The 19,502-nt window shown below is 46.7% G+C and overlaps 1 protein-coding gene across 12 annotated transcripts in view; it reads right to left on the bottom strand.

The window, feature by feature from the left end:
* APBA2 (amyloid beta precursor protein binding family A member 2) overlaps positions 1-19,502 on the bottom strand; it is a 259,348-nt gene that overhangs the window by 56,964 nt on the left and 182,882 nt on the right. For all 12 annotated transcript variants that reach the window (XM_019477583.2, XM_019477581.2, XM_059714814.1 and 9 more), the window contains one exon: positions 10,293-10,329. In XM_019477583.2, the coding sequence (XP_019333128.1) occupies positions 10,293-10,329 (37 nt within the window). The remainder of the gene's footprint in view (positions 1-10,292; positions 10,330-19,502) is intronic.

The following is a 19,502-nucleotide window of genomic DNA, read 5'->3' as shown; positions in this document are numbered from 1 at the left end:
TTTATTTTATTTTCCTGTCTAGATTTCACTCCCATCTCAGTTAACATGGTGTAAATCAGGAGTAATTCCCCTGGAATTAACTATTTCTTGTGTAAGCAACAGGAAAATCAAACTTGATTTTCTGTTGTTATTTTTTTAACATGAGTGTGAGCAGGAACAATTGCACTGCTGCTGTCTTGTGCTGCTGTGGGAAAAGGATAATGTTATTGAATAAGTAATTACTTAGTAAGATCGGTTGTCAATTGCAGTGTTGCCAAATTCAGGAGAGCTACACTTACTCTAGAAAGGTTGAGAACCACAGCTCTAGAGTTACAGAATAAATTTTGTATGCAAATACTCAAAGAAATTAGGAAGTTGATGATAGACAAGAGCACTTAATGCAAGTGATAATTAGAAATGTAGGTGTTAACCCCACACTAAGAGCTCATGTATTGAATATACTTAATTTAGTAAACTGCCAAAAAAAGAAGCCCAAAACCAGGAGAGAGAGAACAAATGTAAACTATTAGGAAAGGCTACAAGTACAAGCATCAAGGAAGCCTTGCTAAATGTTAATTTGGCAAAGGTAGGACGAACATAACAGATTTTATAAGGACACATTCAGTAGAAAAGGTCATCTTTCACATAGGGGATTATTCCCCATACAACTAATCTTCATTGGGCTTAATAAAGTAAGGGTAGATCATGCTGTACCAAATCATGATATAGCTGGGAGTTATGGCAAAAATATTCACTAGTGCATGAACAGCATGTGCTCCTGGCGGCTGGGGGGGCATGGCTGCGGCAGCAGGAGTGTGGCAGTAGGAGCTTGGCAGCAGTGAGAGGGGAGCTCCCGCAGGCTCCGCCAACACTGCCTTCTTGCAAGGGGTGCACCGCCACGCTCAGGGAGCACACGTGCACCCACGTGCACCCCCAATGCATCGCCCCTGCACTAGTGACAAGAATACTGGAGGACACTCAATTTTTGCTTTAAGCCATGACTACCACTGAATTTCAGGACTAACAACATCCACAACAGGAAACAAAATTATAACTCTGCTCTTTGTCTGGACCTGAAATCAGGAACTGATTTAGACAGACAGCTTTCAGGCTGGTACAGTTTATACCAACCAAATAACTGGAGGGATAAATTCATCTGCTCAACATGATGATAGCCCCAATAGCCTGCCAAGGATCAGCACTAAAGGCAACTTTACAGCAGGTCACATGTACCATGCACGATGGTATCAGGTAGCAGCTAAAGAGGAGGACTAAGCGGCCAGAGCAAAGGAAAACTAGAGTCAAAGAGGAAGAGAAAAGATATGAGGAATGGCAAATTTTCTTTGGTGAATATTTTCCAAATGGAAGACTCAGCACTTTGAGACTATGTACACTAGGCCTGTGCAAAGCGGCTAGTATTTGCTTTGGATTCAGATTCAGCCGATTCGGGGGACAGTGATTCGATTTGGTGATTCGAATCACTGTCCCAAAACAATTTGGCTGAACCTGATTCAGAGATTCAGCTGCTGCCGAATCTTTGAATCACACATGTCCACCCTGCGCCCACTCTCCCAGCCCCGGCAATGGCTGCTCTGCCCGCCCCAGCTCCTGGCACTTGGAGAAATAAAAAAGCACTAACTCACTGGGTGCTGCAGGGCGGGGGGCGATTCCTGCTGTCCCCCACTGCTCCCACTACATGGGGGAGTGCTCCACGAGCTCTCCAACACCCCCCCGCTCCCCCAGTCCCCCCCCCATGGCTGCTCCGCCTGCCCCAGCTCCGGTCCTTTAAGGGAAACCCCCCCCCAAAACCACGCACTCACCAGTTCCTCTCACCAGGGAAGCAATCCCCACTGCCCCCAGCCATGTGGGGGGCTCTTTTATGAGCCCCCCTAAGCCCCGAGGCCTCTGCAGAAGCCAGTGAGTCCAGGGGTTTTTTGGGGATGGTTCTTAATAGGCCAGTGCTGGGGTGGGTGGGGCAGCCATGGGGGGGCTGGGAGAGCAGGAGGGTTGGGGGTCTCACGCCCCCCAGGGCCACGGGCCAGGGTCAAGGGGGCTGAGAGAGCAGGGGGCAGTAGGGATGCCCTCCCCCACCAGGCAGCACTCACTGAGTTGGAGCTTTTTTTTAAAGCACCAGGAGCTGAGGTGGGCAGGGGCAGTGGGCCAGGGTCGGGGGGGGGGGGGCTGGAGGAGCAGGCAGGGGTTGGGGCCTGGCAGGGGTCTCCCAATGGTCCCCTCTCCCCTCCTTCTGCTCCCCCTCCCCTGACCCCTACTTACCAGCTCTGAGTCCAGCTCCAGCTCCCTGCTGCAGTGGACAGGGACTGCCCAAATCATCGAAGCTCTCTGAATCTTTTCCGAAGATTCAGAGAGCTTCGAATAGATTCAGACCTTTTTATTGGTCCCTGATTCAATTCAGATTTGGAGATTCGGCCACTAAATCAGGCCGAATCTCCTCCAAATTGAATCAGTACCCAAAGCTTTGCACAGCCCTAGTGTACACTTGCTTAGCTTTATGTGTGTGGATAGTTTAGTCCCATTGGTTTCAATGACATTTTCAAATTAAACACCAACATATTATCAACTGCCAGGATAATTTTCCAAGGACAAAAAGAAAGAAGAGATGTGGAGACAGAGAAAAAAACATGCTTTTATGTTGGCCTTGCATTGTGCTCATCTCCTTTTGTCAATGATTATATCTTACTTTCAGCTTGATTACATTAATACTAAAGAGGCAGTAACATCAAATAGTCATAGGGTTCATTTACATATAATATTAAGGTGAAGCAATACACTCCAGCGCTTACTGCACCAGAGTTTGTTGCTCCCAGGCACTGCATTTACATTTGCTCGTAGGGTTGCAGCATGTTGAGCCGGGCCAGAGCAGCCCCAGCTGGCAGGAGGTCAGGGGCTCAGCCTGTCAGCCCAGGGCTGCTCCAACCCAGGTCAAGGTGCTGCAGAGGGGGTGGCTGGGGCAGGAAGATGTGGGGCTAACTGACAGGCTGCCCACCCTCATGCCCCAGACAGCCAGGGCAGTATCAATAGATGTGCTGCTACAGAGTTTTTTACTTCACAGCAGGATAGTACTTGTATTTACAGGTACTACCTTGATGCAGTTAGTTTCCTGCAGCCTAATAGAGCTGCACATGTAGAAATGAGACATTTACTGCAGAGCTAATTAGTCTACTCCGCAATAAATATCTCACATAGCTGTGCTATTACAGTCCATATAGTCAAATCCCTCGACTATGTATGCTTTCTATTCCCCTATAATCCTACAAGGGGATCTTGCCTTGAGACATATCAACTTTCCAAGCTACTAAGTCTTCTTTTCCAAGTAAAAGAATGCAGTGTTTGAGGGAAAAGTGGGGTAATGAATTAAGAAAGGAGTCCTCTGGTAAAGGGAATGTGCTTGCTTCCACCTGAACAACCAGCTGAACCTGCCTGATGCACACAAGGGATTGAAAATAACTGAGCAGCCTGCCACTGAGACAGAATGCACAGAGGGAGATGTTCACACCTGCCTTAATTAGTTTCCAATTTTCCTAAATCTGACTTAAAAATTCCTCACACACAAAGTAAGTTTGATTAAAACCACTGACCTGGTTCATCAGGAGTTGCTGTTCTCCCTTGCATATTGCCACACAAGCCAAACACGATTACTCTTAAAGGCAGCCCACAGCAGAAACAAACCAGCTCATTTTTAAAAATCAATACTAATCTTCCACCAAATATGAGGCTACTCTAATTCTGCATCCAAGTATCCACACAGATATTTAATGCAGTTTAAATACTACACTGTAAAAGTTAATTCAATTAATTTCCCCAAATGTCCACATGTAGACACGCCCTGAGAAAAACTGAGATAACACTTACAAATCCTCTCCTAGCAATTATTATACATGAAACTGGAAACCTAATGGATACTGCTGCAGGATTTGTAACAAAACATTTCAAAAGAGGAGGTACCAATTTTTCTGCAAATGCAGAGCTCCTATCCTACCTTCCCCATAGCTTCTACTGTATTCAGGGGAGTTTATCTCTTTCTCGTTCATAAAATGTGAGATTAGCCCATCTCTGGCAACATCCTATGCTTTGTAGGTCTTTCAAGGAGGAGATTTGTGTCTCAGTTTCTGTTCAAAGGTATCTAAAAGGCATTTTATCTTCAAAGACATGAGTCTAGTGTTCTGTGTTTTCCCTGCTATGTTTGAAGACATTGTTAATAATCTCAAGCAGAGCATGGAGTTACAATTTGTGACCTACTTTGGAATTACTGACTGTTGCCAAGGGGGAGAAAAAGAAGAATTCATGTTGTGCCTGCTGGCACAGTGACTGTAAAAATGCTTTTCAATTTGTCTTAAAACACATTTCTTGCAAAAGTAAATTACCTAGGTTCTTAAATAGTTTCATTATTGCTTCACTAGGGGCAGTAGGGTATGTCATAAAACAGTTCAATTTATTAGAAGGCTTTTGTTCATTTAAGGATTTCAGTTCCCCTTAATACATCACCTCCAGCACTTCAAAGAGAAACTTGAGCTTGATGATATTTGGAGAATCACTACACTACCAGCAGAATGCAGCTAACTGCATAGTTATCACAATCTAAGGAACATTTTTAATATCGTAAGTCTGCAGCTCATGCAAAGCAATAAAGGAGAGAAGAGGAAACATGTTGTGTAGATAAATCCTCCAAAATTTGTTTTCCATCAAAGGGGAAATGGAGATGACTTCCAGGTGAGATAAGGCACCTGTCAGAGTAATACAGGGAGCAATACTAGAAATTCAGCAGTGCAACAATTACCCAAATGGTCTTTTCTAAATCTAGAAAATGTCAGAATGTACATTCAAGTCAGGATAAGCTTTCAGTTCAGCAAAGTACTTAAGCATACCTTTAAATTTATGAGTGTGTAAGGCCTACTGATGAAGAAAGGAAAAGAGCAAAGAAGAAAAAACATTTAAAAATGAAGACATTTAATTTGACAATTTGACTAAGCACTATGCAACATTTTATGTTGCGTAGTGATATTAGTAATAAGCAACTGCTTTTAAAAAGTCAGATTTTAACTTTGAACAGTACCCTTTCAAAAGGTACTTGATGCCCTAGGTTAGTGGGGACCAACCTTTCTAGCAGGTGTGCCATAAATTAAGCTCCAGACCCTCCCCGAGTGCCACTCTGATCCCCTTCTTCTGTTCCATCTGCTGTTCTCATTTCTGCTGCCTTTCTCCCTGCTCACTCCTTGATCTGCTACATACAGAGGCTGCCCATGCCAGTTGTGGCACGTGCCATGGGTTAACCACCTGTCCACCTCTGTCCTAGAATCCTAATGAAGCAATCTAAAAACTTTGCAGCCCTGGAGTCCATCACAGTGTGCATTACAGGTGGAACTAAGAGACCGAGCAAATACAACAAGTCTTATTTATAGACTAAACAAAAGCAAAAAATGTCTGGAACTTTCCAGTGTACTTTTTAACTTTTGCATTAATAAAATGTGCAAAAGAAAGTATATACTGAATGATTCCATATGCATGTACTCCTTGATCCGAAAGCCTGTCAGGAACTTCTTTAGTCATCCATCTAAAAACAATTTTCATTTGTAATTAAAGCAAAGCAGAGGCAGATAGGCATTAAGGGCTTGATCCCAATGTAAATGGAACATTTCTGCAAGGTGCTGAGTACTGACCTTTCACTGAAACTACTAAAAGGTAAAGGTGCTTGACACTTTGCAATATTAAGCACTATCGACCCATCAGATACGTGCATCTGTTATATGCACCAGATAACACATATCACCTCACAGAAAATCTCTCTTCAATCACCTAATTTCATCCCCATTTTTCCATTTTATTTTCTGATATAAATGCAAAAGGGAACAAGACTCTTCTAGTAGTAAGACAAACATATGGAGAGGAAAAATGAGTCTCAGAACACTGACTACAGCTGGAGGCAAGATCCATTCCAAAAATATCAGCTGAATTCAGGAAAAGAAATTTGCTACCAAGGCAACTCTAATAACCAGGTAACTGCATGTGCAAAGATCTCTGCATATGCAAGAGAACTGACTGCCAATATACTGCAACCTCATTATTACGAACCCTCATGGAACTGGGAGAAAAGGTCATTAAAAGAGGGTGTTCACCATACTAAGGGCAGTTAATTTGCTATATCATAATAATAAATAAATTGGTTCCTGATGTTGGGATTGTTAAAAGCAAAGGCTTGTTACAATCAGGCTTGTTGTAATGAGGTTGTACTGTACTGCTACCACAGTTAAGGAGTCCTGCTGAAAATATGTCCCCCTAAGCTGCTGAACAGAACACCATTGTGGTAGATCTATTCCAGCAGTTCTCAACCTTTTCAGACTCAAGGGACCCCTCATTAGACTCAAGGCATACTCAAAAAATGCCAGCTCCTAGTTTTCACTCTTATTTTTACTACAAAAAAAATAACAGAGCAATTTTTCTGTTTCAAGGAATTCAGAAGAAGGAGGTCAGACTGTTTTTAACACAATGAATTCCTATTTGAAAAATCTGGGTTTGTTCTGTGAATCAGGTTTAGGTGCCTAACACTGCTAACAATTCATGTCACCCCATGATGAGAATCAGCATTCATCCAAACTCAGCGTAAAGCAGGGCAAAGTAGAACAGAGCAGAGTAGTAGTGATCTCCTTCAATGCCCTGCGCATGTGGAGGGGAAGGGATTATGCAGACCACTGGATTGCTGTGGCGGACTGGGGCACAGTCAAACTTATCCATGCTCTCTGCCTCAAGCAGGACCTGCTACTGCTGTGGTTGCTGGTGTGCCAGCTGCTGCTTCTTGGGGGCAGACTCACTGCACACCAGCTGCAGCCGCCAGGGAGCCCGGGGGTTTCCTTCATTCCTCCTCCCCACTCAATGCACCACTGGGTGCAGGTCTGCGCCATTCCCTGTGGGAGTGCCATTTTGCTCACCTCCCTGCCCACCAGATACACTACTGGGTAGTGTAGGTGCAGGGTTGTGCCTCCCAGCTCTTATGGCTAAGCAGCTCAGGGCTATTCCTGAGGGGGTTTTTCCCCACCTCTAGATTCAGAGAGCAACTGGATTAGCTAATTAACATGAGTTCCTTCTGAATCATGTGTGTTTCTAACTATACAATACTGTACTCCTGAAAATCCCAGAGACAGTTCATCCTCTCTTGCTCTATGGTTAAAGAAAAGAATCAGAGAACATACAATGATTTTACAAAACTTAACCCCTACCCCCCTTAACTCCCGCCTTTCACACTATCCTAAAAATTGAACTGCCTGTTTCCAACACTAGAGCAGCAAGACTCTGAAACACAGCTTCTAAAACTTTTCCCCTCCTGACAAAATTAAACCATTTTACTGTATGTGTCAGTACTGAGAAATGTTCATTTAGTTTTACTGAAAGTACAACAGTGTCCCTGACCTTCCTCTTTGACTGTTGTCTGCCACAAAGCTCTTGCTCTGTATTTCAGAGGAAAGTTACCTCCATTTAGGGCTTGTTAGCCAGTAAATGCCAAGTGTTAAGTGCTATTTCCTTCAGCTGTCAATCTGTGCAAAAGGAGCAGCCTCTGAACTTGCAATTTGCTCTGCCTCTCAAAGGGGACTACTGAAAAAAAGAAGCACTACTCAAGCCAATATGATCACAGACCAGAAAAAATAATCTGTGCAACAAGCATACATTTCTCAGTTAGAATAAGAGGAGGGAATAGTCTTAGAACTCAAATTCTTTCAGTTTTACTACTTATAGTTTCAATGGGGAAAAAAACCAGCATGTGTCAGATTTAAGGAACTTGGAGGGTGCAGTCTTTGTTACTTCTGTTGGCTCAGCTCACTGCAGGCAACTCGGATCCCCTCCAGTGTTCAATGGGCGTTCCTCCCTGCCGCCTTCCATTGCAGGGATTTGGTGCAACACACCCTTCACCTCCCCGCATGGCAGAGACCCAGTGCATGCCCCCAACTGCTTCCTTCCCCTGATGCCAGGTTCTGTGTGTGCACTCTTACCTCAGGGTCCCCCCTAATTCAGGGGTGGGCAAAGTCCAGCCCATGGGCCGGATCCAGCCAGCAGCCAGGCTCCATTTCCCAGCAGCCCTTGCCCACATGGCTGGGTCAGTTTCCATGGAGACCATGATCAAAACCAGCATTTCTCAACCCATGTGTCATGACTCAAAAGTGGGTCGCAAAAATATGTCAAAAGGGTCAGGAACAAACTTTAAAAATGGATTCTCCTTTAAAGGAGAAAAACTCAAGAAAGCGTGGCTTTTCCCTTGCAGGCTGGCAGACATCCACCTGTGAGGGGCTGCTTAGGGCCCCCCATGACCCACATCCCTCCACCCCACAAACAAGGGGGCTGGGGCCTGGGGGTGGGGGGCAGTGGGTCAGAAGAGAGGGGCTCTGGGTCGGGACTGACCACTGGTGTTTACAAATGGGTCATGGTACAAAAAAGGTTGAGAACCACTGAGCTCGAGGACAAGCTGGCAGAGGGTAGATTCAGACTAGACAGGAGGCGCTACTTCACAGTCAGGGCGGCTAGGATCTGGAACCAACTTCCAAGCGAAGTGGTGCTGGCTCCTACCCTGGGGGTCTTTAAGAGGAGGTTAGATGAACACCTCGCTGGGGTCGTTTGACCCCAGTACTTTTTCCTGCCATGGCAGGGGGTCGGACTTGATGATCTGCTCAGGTCCCTTCTGACCCTACCAACTATGAAACTATAAGTTATTAGGCTGCCTACATGTTAAAGCAGCAATTTGCAACTGGGGTGCTGAGAGGTGCCGTACCACCCGGCCCCTATGTGAGGAGGTAAATGCTTTCCTCCCCTATTCAGTGAGTGACCTGCACTTGCCCCAGCCACTGCCCCAATGCTCCCAGCAGTGGGCTCTGCTGTAGGAGGCTAGATGCATGGACAGACCCATGCTTTGCAGACTGGCTTGACCCCTCCACTCCTGCCAAACTCTTGGGGCCGGTGCAAGGGGCTGTAGGGGAGGTTGCTGGCATGTGAGACCCTACAGGATCAATCTCTGCAGCAGGGGCTGCCCTTGCGCCTCAGGTACAGAGGGATGGTGGTGGGGAGGAAGGTAGGGAGGCAGACAGTGTAAAGAGCAGGGCACTGCAGGGTTATGTCCTGGCCCCATGGCTCTTACCTGGCACCATCTAGATCAGTGGTTCTCATCCTTCTTAGCCTCAAGACTCCCCATCATATCTTTTCTAAATTTAGATTTAGCTTAGTCATTCTCAACTGGGTGCCAAATATTTCAGAAAAAGAGAAACACAATGCTAAATCATTGGAAGGATGGGCAGAAAAGAAAGGGAGAACTGTTATAATGAAAGGCATTAGTAAGCAACACCAACTTGTTCTTTGATCTACAGCAGGGGCACTACAGACCCAGGCCCCAGCGCCATGTCATCTGGCTCATGGGGTTTCCCATGGACCTGTGAGGAGCCCACTGGGTCATGGCTCTGTGCACTAGATGGGGGTGCAGGATGGCATGGGGTCCAGTGCCAGTGTGCAGGGCCAGGCAGAGGCTGAGCACAGGCATGGAACCCTGATCCCAGCAAGTGGGACCAGGTGGGGGCAGTGCAGAGGCCCAGGGCCTGATCTCTGCACATGGGACCAGGTGGAGGCAATATGTGGTCCCAGGGCCCCAGGGTTTGATCCTGGCATGAAGGGCCAGATGGAGGCAGCTGGAGTCTGTGGAAACCAATCACAGTGCATGGGGGGGCAGCCAAAGTCATACAGGTCCTGATCCATTCATGCAGGTCTGATCCTGTGGCCTGGGGTCCGATCTAGCCCATGGGACCAGCCCCACATCACTCATCTGGCCTGTGGGGCCAAAAGGTTGAGCACCACTGATCTATAGGTAAGGATATGCATGAAACTGTGACTCTGTTGAACAAAGGGAAGGAGCTTTCTCCAGCTTGCCCTCCCCTCCCCACTGCTGGAAAGGCAGGTAAGTGCATGGGTGCGTGCAAGACACGGGGGTTTACTTGGCCCTAAATTGAAGTGGTGTTTTTAAAAACCCATCGCTTCAACTTAAGGCCCCCGTTTCATCTACTCACACCCAAAAATACTAAATATAAAGAGGGAACATTATTTGTTATATGAATGCTTTGCTTAACTCAGGATGAGAACTTTATATGCCTTCAGGTATTGTATAGGCATGAAGATATATTCTACACTTACTTCTTATTTATCAAATTTTTCAGTTACATGAAGTTGGGGTAGGTTGTCTTCTTTCTGTCTGGATTTTTTTTAACATTTCAGAAAGTTTCTTTTTGGGTTAAAGCTACTGTAACATTAGAATGCAATAAAAATGTACTTACCATCAACAAAACTTGGAAATGAAGACACCTTCTTTGTCTGTTAGGAGACAAAAATAATGCACCGTAAAACTGTATGAACACAGCAAAATCAATTTCATGACATAAAGGATAACTTGTATAATATTAAAAATATTAAAACGTCATTAATAGAAAGTATAATTTTAAAAACTTTAAAATTTTAAAGTTTTGCATGCCTGCGAATTGGAAAATATATTTCAAATCCTATAATACTGTAATAAGATAACCAAGGCCTTACAAAGAGCTTTTTCATAAATAGATCTCAAAACATTTTACGATGCAATTCAGCCTCACTGTCCATGAAGGCTGGAGACAGGGCAAATGGCAGAGAAGCAGTCTGTCCCACCCTGAACCTTGCCTCCCTGCCATTTAGCCTGTCTCCTGCGTATGTCCCAGTTGGAGCTGGAGCTGCTACCACCACTGCCACTGCTGTATGGCCACGGAGGACTGGAAGCATTATGGGCTCCATGCCCCAGAGCAGAGTGGGAGGGGAGCTGGAGTCAGAGCCCCAACAAAAGGCAAGCAGCAAGGACGTGGGGAGGGTTGGCAGGAACAGGGGAGATAGCCAGGGGGGGCAGACAGGGGAAGCAGAGGCTGAGGGGACAGGTAATGGTGGTGGGGGCAGTGACTGCAGGTCCAACTCTGACCCTGATCCCAGGTTGGGGCAGGAGTTAGAGTGGAAGCAGCTGCCTGCCCGCCTCCACTTTGACTCAAATCCAAGATAAAGGGTTTTTTTTGCCCAAGTTGAATAAAGCATTCCCTCTGCAGCATCTGCTGCTTGCCAACATGTGCAGAGATGTGACCCTTGGCAGGGACTGAGTTGCAAACAGCAGCCCACAGTGACACAAGTTTGCTAACCCCAGGCAGTTCCCAAAGTTTTTTAGGCAGATGAAACAATGCCAATACTTAAAATATTCATGGATCATGATGGTCCTTTATCACCAAAATTTTAATCAAAAAGACTGTAAAGACACACAGTCCAGTGTGATCCATGAACTGGCTGCAGACCTTTATGAAGCACATGAACCACAGTTTGGGAATCACTAGACAGCACTGCCTACCATCCAAACTATTAATTTTGCTTGTCTGCAATCATATTTTTTTAAACCTTAACATTCTCTCCAAAGCATTATCGAACTCTAGTGGAACAATAAACTATTACTGTGTTGGCACAGCACTTACTACAAGCCCTGATCTTAGCTGGGGCCTCTAGGCACTACTTTAACACTACTACCTGCTGGTTATTTGACCAGCAATATCCCCCATACAGGAGTTGATTTCATTACTGATAAGCAGGGATCTTGGCTTTCTCTGACAAAAAAATAAATAAATCAATCACACATTCTCTGACAAAACTTCACAAATTCTCTGATAAAAAATCCAAAATCTTTCATTAAAATGAAAAGCCACTATATATATAGGTATCAACTGAACACAATGTTTTATTGATATATTTACAATTTTAAAGCAATTTGGAAGCCTACCAGTGGCTCAATCACTATAATAAAATAAATCCTAAATAACTATAAATTTTGGTATTTGATTTTTGTTTTTTTATCATGGGAAAAATCAGAGCTCCCTCTGCCCCCTTAGCTCATGAGGATGCAGGTCCAGGGCCCTCACTTCCAAACCACAGGTTCCCAGCTCTGCTGCTGCCCCTCATTCCCCAGCCACAGCCCTCCAGGCCTGCTAGTACCCTTCACCCCGCACCCCCAGCCCTGCTGATGTCCCTCGCCCCACATCGACAGCCCCCTGCCCCCAGCCCTGCCAGAGGGGACCCCCAGCTGCCAGCTCTATGGAGCCAGGGACCCGGGTCCGCAGCCCCCTGTCCCCTGCTGTATCACCAGAGCCCCAGCTGCCACCTGCAGGAGGTGGCAGCTGCTGTGGCCCAAGTGGGGAGCAAAGCGCGGAGCCCGCTCCCCCAAAGGTGGGGTGGGGGTGGAGGTCAGGCTGCCCGCTGCAGGCTTGGGCGGGAGCTGGCTCCCCGCTACTGCATGCACTCCTGGGGGACCAGGGGAGGCACATGTCCCCCAGATCTGTGTGCAGGGTGGGGGCTGGTACAGGTTGCAGGATACAGGCTCGGGCTCCCTGTCCTGCTGCCCTCCCCGCCAGGGTCTCCACGCATTGCAGCCCCAGGCCTCAACCCCCACACACCACCCGGGCTGGGCAGCAGCCCCAGCCCTGCCCTATTCCCTCCGTCCTTCCCTATGTGGGCCTCAATTCCCCCCTCCTGCCAGACTTACCTGCGGGAGCTGCTCTCCAGTCTGCCTGGGGCCATGTGCATGTACGTGATGCCCCCTGCCTGACCTCGCTCCTCCCGCTCCCTTCCAGCCCCCTGCAGGCTGGAAGTCAGCCAGCTTGTAGAGAGCCCTTTGCAAAAGAGCAAAATCCAGATGTTTCTCTGTGAAAAATCCACGTTTATCTCAGGTAAAAGGGAAAATCCATGTTTTTTTTCTGTGGGAAACAGAAAACCCGGGTCCCTGCTCATTACTGATGGAAAGAGGGAGTCAGAGAGCAGCTGGCTGGTTCCAGTCCCCTGGAGGATCTGATAGGGGTAGAGGGCCTGTTAATAAAATGGCTGCCTGCCCAGGTGTGGCCAGCAGTTTGGCCAGTGGCAGACATGCGGGGGCAGAAGTAGCGGATCAGCTGATGCAGAGGGGGAAATAGAGGCAGATAAGACCAGGGCCTGAGGCAAGGCAGGGGGTCTCACCCTACATGCTACAAGGAGCAGAGCTCCAGAGAGGAGAGGAGCTGGGCTGGCTAAGGAGGAAGGATTCCCGACTAGGGCCTGCAAGGAAGCCCCTGCACCACCAAGCAATGAAGATAATTATGTTTGCCTTCAGTTGTAGCTCATTGCCGCAGTGTGGTGTTGACCAAGGGTTGGGGGAACCTTTTGTTTCAGAGTGGATGCTCATATTTCTCCTTTGTATTGACACTGGACCAGAAGACCAGGGATGTGGCTGTAATGGAAAAGGCCACTGAGAAGGGTGCCAGAGACATCCTGATCCTAAACCCTTCCAAGGAGTGGAGCGTTAGGCAGAAAAGACTGACAAACTCCAGACATGTAGTAATGCTTCCCCATAATGAACCTCTCCTCGCTCAGGGTGGAATACGCTTCTTGTGCATATCACTCATCACAAGGCATATGCCCTGGTTAAATTCTACCTAAGCCTTATTTTGAAAGGTTAAGTCATATGCTGGCCTTGCACTGGCCTTCATCTGTGGGTGAATATCACTCAGACATGCAAGTGTCTCTTGGTGCATACAGGCATGTGTCACATTTGAGATACAGGTGACAAAACCCCTTTGACATTTAGTAGGAGCCAGACATCTCACTCCTGTCAGTTCCTCTGAAAAACCCAGTTTATAATTATAACCTACATTACATAAAAAGTTAATTTACATAATGTGAACTCCTAGCAGAATCTGCTTTTTGTTAGGTCCCTTCTGATTTTTTTAAAATGATAATATCTTACCTGAGTGATGATGGGATATTTTGCCTTGGGATGGAAAAATTACAGCATGTAGAGATACTAAAGACAATACAATGTCTGTCAGATGTCCATGACTCACAGGTAGCACGGAATAGGGAAAGGGGGAGGAAAGGATAGTGAGAGGGGGCATTGCTGAGAGAAGCAAACATGGATCAAAGAGATCAAACGTAGCAGGTAACCCACTGTGGAACACAGAGGTTAGAAAAGGCAGTCTAGGAAATGCGATACACATTCAGAGTCTCTGTTGAAACCATATGTAACAAAATCCAGTCTGTAGATCACATTTTCTTCCACTGTTTCACATTCAGATATGGTTTTTTTTTAAGTTTTTGCTGAGTTTGCTGTTTAAAGACAGCTACTTGGAGGTGTGTGAGAGAAAGTCCATGTCAGCACTGGGGAAAACTCTGTCTAGTTTTACCACTACAGTTCATGAAAGATGTGGATAATGTCCACAGAAGAGGAATGATGGAAGAAATGTGCGATTCTTTAGTCTAGATGTCTGAGATAATGGCAAGAGGATTTGAAAGCAGAAGAATCAATTCTTCACAGTGGCCAAAGGGAACAGGACAAAGAGGAGTGTGTTTCAGGTGCAACAAGGAGATGTTGGTGAGATGCTGAGAACTAGCATGCTCTGAGGGTGGTTAAACCTAGGTGAGATGACCCAAAAAGAAGTTTCCACCATCAGATGTCTTTAAGCACAAGTGAGACAAATGGTTGTCTGGGATGGTTCGGACAGGGATTCTCTGTCTTAGGCAGAGGGATGGATGAGAAGATTTCCTGAGATCCCTTCCAGCTGTTTTTCAACTAGTATTTGACATGGTGCCGCCAAAAGTAGGGACCCAGATTTGATGACTCAAGAGATCCTAGGACACCATTAATTTGGATAGTTCTAGGTGGCTCTGCTTTTTGCATATTGACTAAGGAAGCCTGAGCAAGGTGGTGGGGGGAGTGAGTTGTTAAGGAACTAAAGTGGCCAATAGTCACCTCAAGGCCAAGGAGGCAGATCTAAAAAAAAAAAAAAGAAGTGAACACCACCCTCCAGCAGATTCAATTCAGGATCCAGCACTCAGGGGATGTGGCAGATCCTGCTAGGAAAGGAAAGGACTGAGATGACATCATGGACCGTCTCATTGCAATCACTATGACTGCAGTATGCAAATATGAAGGGGGAGCATGGGAAAGAGAGCATTGTGATGTCACAACGGTCCTGCCCTTGTCTCTCCCCTGCCTGACCAGCCATTGTCCAGTCCAGACTTGGGATCACTGAGGAACTGGAATTTTCTTTCTGTCTCCTAAGGCATCTCCTAGGTGGCTGCTGTGAGAGAAGCATAGGAGAATGGATTGCCCTGAGAACCTGTATCCTGACTCCTCTTCCCCTTCCCCCTTACCATCCCCTATCTTGCCTTCAGGCCCCATAGTGGCCTCCACTCCTCCCTCCCTAGCCACACCATGCAGTCCAACACATCCAAATAGTTCTGAAGGGATAGTAAAGTCTCTGGTGCCAAAAGTTATTCAGGCTTATCTGGGGAGTCCAGTGCGATGTCAAGTTCTTCTTGTGGAACAGAAAAGAACAGCCATCTGGAAAGCAAAGGGGTCCATGTAACCATCTGTTGGTTCTCAGCTTGTCTGCAGGAAAAGCTGATGTTTGATTTGTCTCTTGGAAGCTGGTTATGGAAGCTTCCTTTCCATATAGTGAAACAGGAACCAATGTGGAGAACCAGAGAATATTAGATGAAGTTCTGTGAAGTGAGAGGCCATGGAGAGGTGGGTAAAGGTGGGGAGAGACATCAGAGAGCACAAGACTGATGTTTGGGGTGGAGGAGTGGAGTGGGACAGGATGGATCACATCCAGGGCTCCAGCCCAAGTCCTCCCCTGCTTTTTCCTCTGCCATGTTTTAGGCTGTTCCCAGTAGATCTGGTGCTTTGCCTTCTAGATGTGTGTGAGGACTTCCAGTGGTGATTTCGAAGTATCCCTTAATAAATGGTTGCTTGCAACCACAGGAGATGTCACTTAATAGGCCACAATCCCCCTTTTAATCCTGTGCACCTAAGACCGATGCATGGAAACTAGAGGAACAGCTGCCTAGGAAAAGTAACCAGTGACTTTGACAGGCTTTATAAGTCCATTTATCACCAAGGACAAGAGTGTTTGTGAGCAGTAAAATGGTTTTACCCATGGATCTCATGGCTTTTACCCATATTAGCTAAGCCCAACTGCTCCAATCCTGTTTGCAATCTTGAAGCTGGGGCTAAACTCTAATACACACTGATTAAGTGATTAGCAGGGGCTGTTCTCTAAACTTTGTCATAGCTGACAGCATGACCCACAGTATCATGGAATGCAGCAAATACAGCCCTGTGGGGTTTGCAGCCCATGTGACACGTCATTGAGTTTGCACAGGTGCTTGGCAGCTTGTGGTTAACCCAGTGTAAAATTACATGGGATGAATTAAGATAATAGAAAACTTCCTGCCTACTTATTGTCCAAAATGTTAGCCACCATTATTCCATCTGGAAACTTCAACTAAGGCCTATGGGCATAGATTTTCTGGTTCTCGTATTGTGGTGGAATACTCTGTATGTTAGTCATGTTGGGATTGGGATTGCTCATGCTTCACATACTTGAACCCTAAACTAGACACATTATCAGAGGTCAGATGCTCATGCCCAGCCTATAACTCCTGACAGAGCCATCCTTAGGGGTGTGCAAGGCCAGGGCATATCAGGCCGTGCGGGGCCAGGGGGTGGCGAGGGGGTGGTGAGAGGCCAAAGTGTGAGCCAGCGGCCGCAGCAGAGCCTGTACAGCACTGTCTGTGGGGCCTCCAAAGCGCGGGACCCAAGGCAGGTGTCCCGATTCGCCCCCCTCCCCCCACAAGGAATGGCCCTGCCTCCTGGTTTCCTACTCTACCATTGGTTTCAAAGTGAGAAGTGAAGTTGATATAAATGTTAGGTGCCTGACTCTATTCAACCAATTTGAAAATCTTGATTTATTTCCCACAAAATGATGTACATAGCAGGTCAATATAGTAAAAAGAATCTGGTTTAAATAGAAGAACAGCATGAAGATGCATTTCTGAGACTGATCAGTCTTATTTTTCACTTTAGAATTTCTGGAGCTGTTTAGATTCAATTTAAGAAGTTTCAATAACGAGCAAAGCTTGAATTTTGGGTTCTGGTAATGATCCAAACTGCCCCTGACAATTCAGATATTTATGAAGAGATTACAAATCTCTTGAATCTCCAAAAACAAGCTGAAAATCTAATACAGATAGGTTTTCTCAGGTTCTCTCTCAATTCTGCGTGTAGTTCCTGTCAGAAATTTGGCTAGAGAACATTTAAAGTTGTGTATATTGACAGAAGGTTAAAACCTGTCCCTGGGCACTCCAGCAGTTTATAAGGGATATTAGTTCTCCTGTCTCAGGACAGAAACACGCTAATTTTCTAGCTATGAAAACAGAGGTCAAAAAAGGTTGTTGGTTGTATCTATGTTGGTCTAAGGACAAAGGCAGACAAGGTTCTTTGTGTAGATGTGATATCTTTTATAAGACCAACTGAATAGTTGGAAAAAAAGTTCTTTGCAAGCTTTCAGACATAAACACCCGTCTTCAGGCAATGGGAGACTCTGCAGGTGTTATGAATTCTCCAAGGTAGAACAGAAGCTAAAGTAAACAAGAAGTCTGTGAAGACGCAAATAAGTGGAAGTTTGGAAGATAAAAGGTAGAGATCGGGGTGGGCAGTGTGAAGGAAAACAAGTAGTCAGCTAACAAGTTACCTCGTGTGTTCAATATCTGGCAGGTTGTAATGTGTCATACATCCAATGTCTACATTAAGTCCATGATTTTTTGTATCCAGCAGATTTATGAAGTGATGTTCCTAGGCTCATCTATGAAAAGTGTTTTGTAAGCTCCCTTTGAGGATTAAAACTGAGAGATCAGAGAGGGAATGATTGTCTTGTGAGAAGTGGGCACAAAGAGACCACCCATCCTAACCATTAAATAAGCACCAAAACTTGCCAGCCTCATCACCAGAAGCAAACTTCTTCCTACGACCTCAAAGCACACCAAATGGATCCAGGCCATGCCATGACAAGAAATGTAAAACCTGCCAACGTATCTCCACCAATCCCACAATAACAACACCCCACAACAGAACCATCACCATTCCTGGATCTTACACTTGCACCTCCAGAAATGTAATACATTTTATCCAGTGCAGCAAATGCCCTGATGGAAAACATGTAGGAGAAACCAAACAACAACTGAGTGCCAGAATGAACGCATACCGAAAACCCAAAGACAAAAATATTATATTACTTGTTGGTGCACACTTCTCAGAAGACAAAAACACCCTCTCCAATCTCTCAATTGCAATCCTCAAAGGGAACTTACAAAACACCTCTCGTAGATGAGCCCACGAACTTCACTTACCCTAATTTAATTTAATTTAATTTATTTAGTCAGAAAGAATAATTATCTCCAATGCAGGCATTACTGGGTAAATTACTAGGCTATGTCATTCACGTCAGATTACATGAACATAATGGCCCTTTTTACAATCTATGGGCCAGATTTAGGGACCCTTTCATTAGTGAGTGCTTTCTCACATGAGTAGCTCTACCAGTGTAAGGGGCTCACAGTCCAAACCCTGTGAGTGTCTTCCTTGAGTTCACTTCTAGAAGTAAGGAAAACAGTGTTTGGAACGGAGGTGGGTACTGGTCTGTAGCTGATCTGTCCACATGGTAATCATCAGGGATCCTGGTTTTCCCTGATAAAAAATTGCAAATTCTCGGACAAAAACCACAAAATCTGCGATTAAATGAAAGACCCCTCACTCCCCACCATAGCCCCCTTGGCCCTGCTGGTACCCCTCACTTCCCTCCACAGCCCTACCAGCCTTGCTGGTGCCCCTCACACCCCCTAGCCCTGCTGGTACCCCTCACTCCCTCCCCCCCAGCCCTGCTCATGCCACTCACTCCCCCTCCCCATAGCCCCCTGGCCCTGCTGGTACCCCTCACTCCCCACCCCCAGGCCCCTGGCCCTGCTCATGCCCCTCACTTCCTCCCCCCGCAAAAGCCCCTGGCCCTGCCAGTGTCTCTCACTCCCTACCCCACAACCCTACTGGTGGCCCTCTCCCCCCATCCACAGTCCCCTGCCCCGCCGAGGCCTGCTGGGGATATGGGGCCAGGAACCCGGGTCCATAGCCCCCCGGCCCCGGCAGGAGGCAGTGGCTGCTGCAGTGGAATGGAGCCCAGATCCCACACACTGCTGCCTGCCTGCTGCAGGCTCAGGCACAAGGGAGGGGTGGGCAGCTCTCAGGGCATGCACACACTCCCAGGGAGAAATGAGGGACCCGTGGCCCCCAGATCTGTGCACAGGGCAGGCACAGGCTGCCTACTGTGGGCTCAAGCTCCCCACTCTGCTGTCCTCCCCCAGGGCCTCTGCAGCCCAGCAGGTGTGACCTGGCGTAGCAGGAAATAGTGGGGCTGTGCAGGGAAGCTGCTTGCCACTGCAAGCTCCACACTGTCCTGGTGATGTGTCCCCTGGACACATGGCAGCAGCGGAGGCAGCAGAATGGGGTTGTGCCCCTCACCATTGCCACACAGGCAGGGAATGCATTGCCAGGGCAGCACAGAGCTCACAGCAGCAAGCAGCTTCCCTGTGTGTCCCTGATGTTCCCTGCCACGTTGAGTCACACCCAC

This window comes from Alligator mississippiensis, chromosome 11, assembly GCF_030867095.1.
Source record: "Alligator mississippiensis isolate rAllMis1 chromosome 11, rAllMis1, whole genome shotgun sequence".
Lineage (NCBI taxonomy): Eukaryota > Metazoa > Chordata > Crocodylia > Alligatoridae > Alligator > Alligator mississippiensis.
Note: the sequence above shows the minus strand (reverse complement) of the source record. Positions and strands in the feature narration are given on the sequence as shown.